Here is a 12,554-nt window from a genome sequence, read left to right on the forward strand (position 1 = left end):
GTTATCTTCATAGCGCCAAAGGTCCTGATTTGATATTGCAGAGAGCAAGAAGCATTCATCTACGTGAACACAATAAATTCTGTTCTACTCAATAATAGCCAGACGATGCATACATTAGGGTGATATATAACCAAAACCACAACTGGGAATGAGAAGCTGCCTGAGATCTGCTTTGAAGAGTTTGGGCAGAATGGATTCATTCTACTCTGCCAAAACTCCAGTTTACATTATAATATCTGGAATGGATTCTACGAACTGCTGTGGACATTTCCAGAGAGGCCTAACACTCTCCATTGACATATCCAGTAGGGATTTTCCAAATTCTCCAAATATTGTTAGATGTTATATAGAAATTTTCCTTAATGTACACATTTTTGCAAAGCTATTTTCTGTAATACAATGCATTTATGTATGTTATTTTCACTCACATATGCATTTTTGTACATGTTACTTGGCTGGAGAGCTTAACTGCAAAAGACGGAGAGGTGCCAATTTACAAAGAAGTTTCAGTTTGCACATTGTTCCAGAAAATTCAGTAAGTTCTCCCCGATCTTGAATCCTCATGCTGTTCTAGGCCTCCCTGCAGAGATGCTGTGCAACACTGTGCTGCCATGCCTCAGATAGAATAAGGGAGCTGAATAAGATACCCTCATACCTTCTCCTTTCAAACATTTCTCCTATCACCTGGTTAGGCAAACCCTTCTGGATATAATTTCCCTTGACCACGACTTGGATCCAGAGTTCTTTACCATGAAAGAAAGGGCTGCCAATCCAGAACAGGATCTCACTTCTGGAAGCTGCAGGAAGGCAACTTTCACTAACTCCTACAGCGCCTCCTCCAAATGGACTTCAAGGGGAACATTTAAAGCTACCTTCCACCAGCAGGCACTGGCAGCATCTCATGCATGTAACTATGCTCCCAGGATGCTTCCACTGGCAGAAGGAAACTCTGGATCTATGCCCATGTATCTATAAAGCCAGATCATCAGAGTTATATGTCAGCATCATACATCACCAAGGCAAGGGAACATAAGTCAGATGAGCTAGTGCAATAAATCACTAGGAAAAAAACAGCTAGATTATATCAGTTCCAGGCACTGTGGAATTAAACTGATCCTAAATCATTGCCTGTGATGCTTATTAGAACACATTATTGACTCCAACGAGGCCAATAAAGGTTTAGTATGTTTTAGAATTCCTGGCTCTATACATAAAAAAGAGAGTGCTGTTGTTCATTGTGACATGACAAGAAGGCTTCTTCAGTGCTAGTACTCCTTCCATGAGAAGTTTGGGCATCTTCTTCTGTATTTGTGTTCTGCTGACAATTGAACAAAAATCCTTTTTTACATAAGCTTTTTGATGCTGTTGTTGTTTGTTGATCAGTGGTACCAGAGTGTGTGTGTCTTGACTTTTGCTGCTGTCTTTAGTGTGGTAATCTAGGGTTTGATTAGTTGGATTACTGTTTACTTTTGATTAATAAACCACAATAAATATGTTAAAGGGTTGGCTTTATTTGTAATTATGGTTGCAAATGTAGAAGTTCTAGGAAGTCTGTAGATATCACCATACCCTGAATTGCCCTGTTTTTACCAGTACATCCCAAATTCCCAGCATTCCCAGCTTCCATCTGGATCTGGGAATGTCCCACTTCCCACCTCCAGAACTACTGCCGCTGAACTAGGGGGAAAGGATGAAACAGCCAACTCTCTCCATGGCTGCCACCCCAGGAGACTCCACACGGACCAGTGCAGCCTGGTGGGTGAATGTCACATCGAGAGGAGGCCTTGCTGGTGTTGCTATGGTAACCCAGGGCACCTGGCACCCTTATCTCAGAACATCCAGACATGGGGATGTGTTCCTCAAGACATGAGACCAAGCACTGTGTAATTTAACCCACTGTTCACATTACACCAACATAAACAGGGTTTAATGGGTAGCGACATACCTTGAGTGGCAGAGAATCTAGTCTCTGGATTATGCAAGGGGAGGAAATAAAGACCCATTTTAAAGAAGCAAATGTTTAAGGGACTATGATCTTCCATTTCAGCCCTAATTCCCACATCATTCAGAGGTGGATGTACCACTTATACTTCACATTACCATGTGAAGAAGGGGAGAGAGTAAAAGAGACATAAGATTTGCATCAATAATTTGTCGGCTCAGTATCATTACAGATGACACACCTTCTGTGCTGAGCCGAAATTAAAGTGCTCTAAATATACATTCTGCGCAATCCCAATAGGAGTTGAGATGAAGCAGAGGAAGGGATTTTGAGTCTCTTCTCGTGACTTTTGAAAATGGCCTCAGATAAATTTCCCCTGAACTTCTATTTCTAGACACACGTAGGGCCAATTGTCCCCCAGGCTTAATGGCCAGTCCTGTATAAATTATGCATCCGAGAGATGTAGATCGGAGCAAATAGTTTAAGGAGATTCAAATGTGGTATTCTCATGAGATTTATTCCTTAAACACCTCTCAAGCCAAATAAGAATGGATCAGCCACCAGAAGCTTATCTTTTCGCTCCCAGGCGCCGAGACTGTTTGCACACCTAAATCCCAATTTTCTAATATATTAAGCTGTTGCCGTCAAAGATTAAAAATTAAAGGGTCTATTATTGTTATGGTGCTGAGGGGAATTACACATGTACCTTCTCAGGCAGAGTGATCCCAAACTGATTGTTTTTTTACAAGGAGTCTCAGAAACTTTTCTATCTAGCAACAACGATTATGCAAATGATGAACGAATTATATTGTTTCCATTGATACAACCCCTGATAGGTATTCTCTGAAAGGGACGTATTAATGTTTAAAGTTACAATTTAAATATACTATTTATATCTTCTCTAAGGCTGATTATAAACTGATAGGAAGAATAGACCTCAAGAAGAGCCTTTGCTGGATCAGGGAAAAATCCCATCTAGTCCAGCATTCTGCAGTCAGCCAGATGTTCTTGGGTGGATGTGCAGAATGGGCCCAGAGAGGGAGGACTAGTGAAGTGCCAGTGGCGCATTGAGGAGATTGGGGAGACATGTGGATGGGTAGGCAGCAAGGGCAGGTGGACGGAACTGCCACCTGAGGTGACCACCTCACCCCGCCTCATGGGTGGGCTAGCCCTGGGAATGGGGCCTAAATCATAACAAATCATTAACAGGATTGCCGCTAAAGCCTAGATTAACCATGGGAGTTACTTACATGGGAAAACCTTCTTGTGAAGGAGACACAGGAAGCATGCATGTTCTCTTACCTTATGATAGCATCTGAAGTAAGCAGCACGCTCATCTGAAAATTTCTCTATTCTTTTGGGCCCTTTGCTTGATGCTTTCTTGAAGACTAGCCAGCATCTCTGATAAATCTAGAAACATTGAAACACATTATTATTATTTTTAAAAAAGCGAACCTTGTGACAAATAATTATTTTCAAATATTCCATTTGGGGGAATGAAGAGTCCCATAAAACTGCAAGGGGTGGGTACTCAGCTCAGCAAAATCCCTTGAGTTGGTTTTGATTCCTCTTTCTCAGACTCTTCCTCCTCCGGCTTTCCCAAATGATGTCCATTTCCTGTACCAACTGACATTCTCACTCACAAGCATGCATTTGTTGTTGCTTTTGGTTGCCAAAACCCTTATTTATTTATGGACTTCAATGCTTACTTATTTACAGTGCGCTTTTTTTGGTAACAAATGAGGTGTCAGTACTCATATTGTGATAAAAGTGTCATGGGTGCCAGAACAAAATGGCTGCCGTGAGCAGCAAAGAAAAGTGGTATCCATGACTACAAAATCACACAAAAAGCACTGCTTATTTATCTTATTTATATTCTGCTTTATAATCCCAAAAGATCTCCAAGTCACTTATTTGCACAATGCAATCACCTTCAAGGAGATCTGCCTATACAGAGTGACACCCACCATTATCCAAGTGGACATCCTCTTCCTCCCCTCATAAGCTCTCCCCTCCTGGGTCAGCTGCTGGAAAGACACGGCCAATGACCTCCACAGCTATTGTGCTGTCTGCACTGCAGTTCCCCAGATTCAGCCCCTAACCTCCTTTACACCCTTCCCGAGGAATGGACTCCAATGGGCTTGGGTGTTGTAGAGATCGCCATCAACTAGGCTGGACATGAGTCTTATTTTACAGGCGTATGGCAGGCGTCTGTTTGGAGGGTGGTCAGGGGACAGTCCTCTGAAGGGAGAGCAGGAAGCGCTTTGAATTTGCCTGTCTACTCTTCACACCTGGGCAGAAGACTGAGAAGATCCACAGATCACTTTGCCATAGTCTTCTCTACTATCTTAAAATATATAGTGTTCCTATTTATGTTAGGATCATAGGAAGCTGCCAAATGAGCCACACTATTTGTCTATCTAGCTTAACCATGTCCATACTGACTGGTAGCAACTCTCCAGGCTGTTAGGCAGGGACCAATCCCAGCCCTACCTGGGGTCCTGTATTTTGAACCTGGGACCTGTGCAATGTGTAAATAATTTTAGTAATTATTTCCAAATCTGCATCTGTACATATGAAGAAGCATGTTCTCTTTCATCCTTTTTTTGTTGGTGGTGGGGGTGGTGCATAAGTAGCAACCCGATCCCCAATCCCACAATAGCATATTTGCTGGCAGTGAGCACAGAGGAATGGCAAGATATTCTTTAAAGAGTATCCCTGTATTATGCTGGTAATTGCATAATTCAAGAGAGATTCAAATTGCCTTTGATGCAGAATAACAACTTCATATACACCCATTACAGTAGTGGTGGTAAATGGCTGAAAGATGTAAAACCATTGGTAGTTGTTAGAAGAGGAAGAAGGAAAGGACTACATCTGAAAGCTGGTACAGGGAGCTAGACCGTCCTGTTTCAAATCTCCTCTCACTATGAACATACTAGGTGGAGGGACAACCAATGCAGTGGTCTGCAGATGTTGCGGAATACAACTCCCATCACTCAACCAGCACTGCCAATGTTCACAAATGATGGGACTTGTAGTCCAAAACAGCTGGCAGGGGCACCATGCTGTCCACCCCTGTGCTAGGTGGTGTGTCAGGCAAGGTGGTGTCTCTCAGCATCAGTCTCATACTGATCCACCTTACAGGGTCATTGTAATGACTACATCTAGAACACGTGGTTGGTGGAAGGATGTTTTTTTCTGATATTTTATATGAGTCTATCAGTGGTACCTCGGGTTACATACGTTTCGGGTTACATACGCTTCAGGTTACAGACTCCGCTAACCCAGAAATAGTACCTCGGGTTAAAAACTTTGCTTCAGGATGAGAACAGAAATCATGCTCCAGCAGCCGGCGGCAGCAGGAGGCCCCATTAGCTAAAGTGGTGCTTCAGGCTAAGAACAGTTTCAGGTTAAGAACGGACCACCGGAACGAATTAAGAGATTGGTGATAGTGGTTGGCGACACTATTGATAGTGACTGGGAGATACTGAAGCGATTGGGTGGGTGGTGTGCTTAGGGATGTTTCTAAGGTGTGGGGGTAGAATGGGATGACTAGTGGACATTGTACAACTTGTGTCGACATAAGGATCTGGCTGTAGTGTGCATCTCTCTGTGAGTGAGGTGAACGTTGCATGCTGTGAGTAAGATGTCCCTTCGCAAGGAGGAGGGATCCCTGACCCTTAAGCTGCTTTCAGAACGTGCTGTCAATTGCATTGTAGCTTGTCCGTTCATTTGCTGTATACAATACATGTTACATAACAGATCGGTTATTTTTGAAAACCTTTTGGTAGTCATATTTAGGAGCAAATATTACATAAATAAATTCAGTTACAGATAGGTAGCCGTGTTGGTCTGCCATAGTCAAAATAAAAAAATTCCTTCCAGTAGCACCTTAAAGACCAACTAAGTTAGTTCTTGGTATGAGCTTTCGTGTGCATGCACACTATCTGAAGAAGTGTGCATGCACACGAAATGGTATCTGAAGAAGTGTGCATGCACACGAAAGCTCATACCAAGAACTAACTTAGTTGGTCTTTAAGGTGCTACTGGAAGGAATTTTTTTATTATAAATAAATTCAATTAGGGGATGTCGGCCAGTCAGGGTCTTCCCCTTGTGTCTTCACACTACGTGTAGTACACAGGCACAGCCCTTCCCCATGCTGGCTGAACACACATCAGAGAGGAGTAATTTCTGCTGGGGTGTCTATGGTTGGGGCAGGACAGGAGAATTGTGCCCACGCACAGTAGGGGGTTGTTGGTGTTGGGGATACCCTCCACAGCACCCCCCACATGCCCTTTCAACCTGCAGGGGAAAGGTTATGTGAGCCTCCCTAGTAGGCAGTGGTGGAGCTTCATGTTCCAGCACCGGGGGCAGAGAGGAGGTGGAGCTTCATGCTCCAGCACTAGGGGCATAGCTGGTGTGTGTCCCAGGGGTGTGGCACACTGCCCGCAGGGGCATGGCACACGTCCCGGGGGCATGGCGCCCAGCCCTGTGGTCAGCCGCAATGGCACCCCACCGGGAATGTGGTGCTGGGGGCGGTACGCTCCTCCCGCCCCCTCCCTCCGCCAGTGCTAGTAGGCGATTGCCATGGAAGACTTAGAGGACACACCAGTCAGGAAGCTAGGCAAGAACTTTATTGTCTCCCTTAAACAAGAGCAGAATAGACCGGGGAAATTTCTGACTCCTCCCAGATACAATTACTGGACTCCAGTACCACCTAGTCCCTAGGCTGTATAATGACAATATCCACACCAACTCACAGATGCAAACAGGGAGAATTCTTTGATGCCTGCAATACATTCTGCTAAGCAATCCTGGAGGCTCTTTCCTTGCTGTCTTCGTTACTTCTGCAACAGCTTGTTCTGCGCCCGCTTCAGAAGCCAACATGTTGGGAAACCGATCATAACAATTCTCTTTGTTAAAAACCTGAGGGTGGTTCGTACAATGTTTAGACACACAGCTGATTTGCTGTACTTATTATAAGATAGCTGCAACTTAAACAGCACCACTTACTATATGGGCAGATGGTTATGTGGGGAATAAAAGGGAAGAGAGGCACCGTGTTTCGGCAACCAAGAAGGAACGAAACTTAGATGCATAATTTAAAAACATAACAGGAGGTTGTGCCAGAATGAAATAACAAAGCAAAGTTGTCCAGCAGTATATGTTACCATACTTAACACTTCAAAATGAACCTCACCAGCTAACATAAGTGAAATGGAGTGGCAGGTTGTACACCAGATGGTGCTTTAGTGTCCATGCACCTAGATGCGGAAGGAAGTCAAGATGTATGTTTCTGTTGTCCACTTAGAAATTCACCATTGAGTGCCATGAAAAAGGAGCAAGCGAGCATTGCATCTGAACTAGGCTAGTATGGGTGCGCACACTAAAATTTCCCTTACAGGGAAAAATTAGGGAAAGGGGATTTTTTTACAAAGGAGAAGCTCCAGAAAATAGAAACGTAAGAAGCTACCTCATACTGAATCACACCACTGGTCCATCTAGTTCAGTACTGTCCACCCCAACAGGCAACTCTCCAGGGCTTCAAGACAGGAGGTTTTCCCCAGCACTACCTGCACATGCCAGGGATGCGGATGGTGCTATGGGTTAAACCACAGAGCCTAGGACTTGCCGATCAGAAGGTCGGTGGTTTGAATCCCCGTGATGGGGTGAGCTCCCGTTGCTCGGTCCCTGCTCCTGCCAACCTAGCAGTTCGAAAGCACGTCAAAAAGTGCAAGTAGATAAATAGGTACCGCTCCGGCCGGAAGGTAAACGCGTTTCTGTGTGCTGCTCTGGTTCACCAGAAGCGGCTTAGTCATGCTGGCCACATGACCCGGAAGCTGTACGCCAGCTCCCTCGGCCAATAAAGCGAGATGAGCGCCGCAACCCCAGAGTCGGTCACGACTGGACCTAATGGTCAGGGGTCCCTTTACCTTTACCTTTTTACCTGCACATGCCAGAGATTAAACCTGGAACCATTTGCATGCAAAAAAACATGCTCTACCATTGAGCTAGGGCTCTTTCCCAAAGGGATTTTTTTTAAATGAAAAAAGCCTTTCATGTTTGTGTGAGTATCTCTTGGTTGTTGTTGTTGGGTTGTTGTTTTTTTAGGGATCATAGAATTGTAGCATTGGAAGGACCACAAGGGTCATCGAGTCCAACCCCCTGCAATGGATGAATCTTTTGCCCAACGTGGGGCTCAAACCCATGATCCCGAGATGAAAAGCCTCATGCTCTGCCAACTGAGCTGCCCAAGGTCCATCCCAGGATGCTCTGCCTTCTCTGCAAGTCATGGGCAATTTGACTACTCTCAAGGAATGGATGGGAAATTTGGTAGCAAGGGAAAGTGCCCCATTCAGTAAAAGATCAGATTTTTTAAGAGAATGTCAAATTTTGCAGTATACGGAAATTGGTAAAAAATATGGCCATGGTGTTGATAGAATTCAATGGTTTGAATATCTTCCACTAAGGTATGTGTTAAATTATCATGGGAGGAAAGTGAATAGAAAACGAACTTGGTTTGAAAGTAATTAATTTCACAATTACACTACACTAAAGGGTCATATAACGGGGGACGTGGGTGGCGCTGTGGTCTAAACCACAGAGTCTAGTACTTGCCGATCGGAGGATCAGCAGTTCGAATCCCCATGACGGGGTGAGCTCCCATTGTTCGGTCCCAGCTTCTGCCAACCTAGCAGTTTGAAAGCATGTCAAAGTGCAAGTAGATAAATAGGTACTGCTCTGGCGGGAAGGTAAACGCCGTTTCCGTGCGCTGCTCTGGTTCACCAGAAGCGGCCTAGTCATGCTGGCCACATGACCCAGAAGCTGTCTGCGAACAAATGCTGGCTCCCTCGGCCTATAGAGTGAAATGAGTCATCCGTGACTAGACCTAACAGTCAGGGGTACCATTACCTTTTTAAAGGATTATTATCTAAAATGTGGGGCTTAACGACAGAAGGGGGAAAGTTAAACTCCAAGGTTTAAAAGCAAGATGGGATTATTATTGTGGGGTGGTTACTGGGAGTATACAGGAAGCTTTTTTTGTGTAAAAATTCTCCATTTCTATCCCTTGAAGGCAAAATCATTCTGAAGTGTTACATAATTGGCATTTAATGCCTTCAAAATTAAGCAAAATGAACAGGTTAATGGAAGGGCTATGTTGCTTTCGTAAGTGGTTTGGGTGTATGAACAGCGCAAACTTATTGCAAGGAAATTCATAGAATTGTAGACTTGGAGGGGACCCCAAGGGTCATCTAGTCCAACCTCCTGCAATGCAGGAAATTGGCCTGAAAGAAATTAATTTCGAAATTACAGAACACTAAAGGGTTATTATCTGAAATATATTGGGATTTAACGACAGAAGAAATTGTTCAGATTATTAGAAGAATTTATATAGACATGTTACTGTTATCACTATTAATATCTCCCCCACCAGCAACCCAGAAGTAACGGAGTACATTACTTCCGGGTTTTGCCGCTCGTGCAGACGCACAAAATGACATCATGCGCATGCGCGGAAGCGGCAGAATGCGACCCGTGCACACACAGACACGCCGTCGCGTCTTACATTCCATTCAGGATGCGAACGGGGCTCCGGAATGGATCCCGTTCACATCCCGAGGTACCACTGTATTCTTCAACAACAAGAACAACAGAAACGTACATTGTGCATCTTAAAGGGACTTCCTGCTGAAAGAGGGAAACTATATTTCGCTGAAACGAAGCAGATTTAGAGATCAAGTGTAGAATTCTCTATATTTTCCAAAGGGGGCAATATACTAAGTAAACAACGTAATAGCCTAATATGAAAATGATTACTGAATAGCTCTGTGAGCATTAGCCTTTCTAGAGCCAACTGGGAAAACACAAGTGGTAGATATGCTAATGCAAAGCAATGTAGGGTCCCAGGAAAACAGAACCGCCTAAGGAGTTGGCTTTGTTGGTATTGAGATGCTGTACAAACCTAATGATTGTATAATTAAAGCTGGCAGTACATCTTCCTTTCTCATTACGTATCCTTGAGAAGGAACTGGGGGCTTTGTCTGCAGGACAGTTTACAGTACCTATATTATATACTTGGGGAAAGACTGGAGGGTGGGAATACCAGGCAAAAGGATACAATGGGGTGATGCACTGGAATTAAGTGGCTTTGACAACGAATTCAGAGAGCTCAAGATGGTTTGGGAGTTTTTTGCCCATAATTTCAGAATGCAATGGTTTCAGAAGCCAGTTAAAGGTTTGTTTGTTTTTCTGATAGTTTCATTAGATAGGACTGGGGGCACCAGTAAAATGAGGGAAAGACAGAATATGTAAACTGGACATATAAAACATACAGTGGTACCTCAGGTTAAGAACTTAATTTGTTCCGGAGGTCCGTTCTTAACCTGAGGCACCACTTTAGCTAATGGGGCCTCCCGCTGCGGCCAGGCCACCGGCACGCAATTTCTGTTCTCATCCTGAAGTAAAGTTTTTAACCCAAGGTACTACTTCCGGGTTAACTGAATGCGTAACCCGAAGTGTTTGTAAGCCACGGTACAACTGTATAGTTGCCTTATACTAACTATCTAAATTAGCATTGTCCACAGTGACTGATAGCAGCTCTGCAGGATTTCAGGCAGGGATCTATTGCCTCCTTATAGTTTTGCAGTTTCTATACTTAGAATGTGGAGAGGGCGCCATCTTGTCCTTTGCCTCAGGCTACAAAACGTCTTGGGCTGGCCTTGAGGGCTAGCTTACCATATTTCAAAGTGGGTGAGCATATTACCATCTAAAATGGAGGACTGGATTTTGTAAGGGGGGGGAAATCAGTTATTTGAGTCATGGAAGTCCTCTGTGTGTCACATCCACTTTGATCCTTACAGACCTACATGATAGATTATTTTAAAAAAATCCATTGGGGGTGGGGACATCATGGAAGCAGACCTTCCACATGTGCATTCAAAAGAACAGAGATGGAGACCCTCCAGATGTTGTTGGATGACAAATACCATCATCCTCGACTGCTGAATGCATTGGTTGGGGCTGACAGAAATTGGAGTCTAACATCTGTGGGCTGGCAGCTTCCCAAACCCTTTATTAGAGCTTCTATAAAGAAAACAATACAACTCACAACACACTTCGTTCTACCACACATGAACCCCATTATGTCGACCATCCTCTACTACAGCTTGGAAAGTATTTACTATTAGTATTTACTAGTGCTCTACGTGGAGCTACCTTTGAAGGTGACCCGGAAAGTGCAATTAATCCAGAATGCAGCAGCTAGACTGGTGACTGGGAGTGGCCGCCAGGACCACATAACACTGGTCCTGAGAGATCTGCATTGGCTCCCAGTATGTTTCCGAGCACAATTCAAAGTGTTGGTGCTGAACTTTAAAGTCCTAAACGGCCTTGGTCCTGTATACCTGAAGGAGTGTCTCCACCCCCATCGTTCAGCCCAGACACTGAGATTCAGCGCCGGGGGCCTTCTGGCAGTTCCCTCATTGCGAGAAATGAGGTTACAGGGAACCAGACAGAGGGCCTTCTCAGTAGTGGTGCCCGCCCTATGGAACGCCCTCCCTTCAGAAGTGAAGGAAATAAGCAGCTATCTTATTTTTAAAAGACATCTGGAGGCAGCCCTGTTCAGGGAAGTTTTTAATATTTAATGCTGTACTGTTTTTAACACTTGATTGGGAACCGCCCAGAGTGGCTGGGGAAACTCAGCCAGATGGGTGGGGTATAAATAAATTATTATTATTATTATTATTATTATTATTATTATTATTATTATTATTATTACATCCACATTTGTACTACAATATTTTCTCTGTGTTTCTCAAAGCACACATCATACGAACCGCGGTCAGGATTGCAAGAGTGACTTGACGAGGTTTTTTAACATATTTTGTTATCCCTTTGAACAGCATGCCATATCCCAAAATGCTTCTGAATCCCTCCTGCGTTTCAATTGCAGGTTTGCCAGGTGACAAGGGATTTGCTTTCAGAGAAATGCAACCCAAACCCCTTTGGGGGGCATGCACAGCTAATTGCATGGCTCTTTGGATCCGAGCCAGTTTTTGAGAGCTCTGAAAAGGATTGCCTGAGACACAAAAAGGGCATTCATTTTTGTGAACAAAACCATCCAATCTGAGGCGATATTTTATCCCCACTTGCTTGAGTTCCACGTTCAGGATGACAGATCTAGGTACCAAAGATATACATCATCACAAGAGAAGAATGGCAACGTTTGATGGTAAAATAACTACACAGGATTAGGAAACCAAGCTCCGTTTCCAGAGAGTGCAGAGGTACGCCAGCAACCGCTGCGGCATCCAGGTGGCATTGCGTTCAACAGCTTGGCAAATAAAAGCACAGCTAAAGATTTAGGGAATCCAGCTGGTGGGTGAACAGTTTGTGCCTTATTAAAATAACCCTAGGATTATTTGCAAAGGTTAAGCAGGATTGTTTGAATCTGTAATGCTAGCAGCCAGAAGGTAAACATGCTTATTTGTCGAGTGTAATAACGATACTGCTGAGAAGGGATTTGCTTCTAGTCAAAGTGAATTTCTGTAAATTTCTCCCTTCCGTAAATCTACAAGTCATGACTCTAGGGCCGGTTTCTCAGCATCT

The 12,554-nt window shown here is 44.0% G+C and overlaps 1 protein-coding gene across 2 annotated transcripts in view; it reads right to left on the reverse strand.

Moving 5' to 3' along the window:
* The window catches only part of DOK5 (docking protein 5), a 61,359-nt gene that overhangs the window by 18,637 nt on the left and 30,168 nt on the right, over window positions 1-12,554 (reverse strand). For both annotated transcript variants that reach the window (XM_081196649.1, XM_081196648.1), the window contains exon 2: window positions 3,245-3,352. In XM_081196649.1, coding sequence (XP_081052775.1) covers window positions 3,245-3,352 — 108 coding nt within the window. The remainder of the gene's footprint in view (window positions 1-3,244; window positions 3,353-12,554) is intronic.

Source organism: Podarcis bocagei, assembly GCF_964188305.1.
Source record: "Podarcis bocagei genome assembly, chromosome: 5".
In the NCBI taxonomy this organism is placed as follows: Eukaryota; Metazoa; Chordata; class Lepidosauria; order Squamata; family Lacertidae; genus Podarcis; species Podarcis bocagei.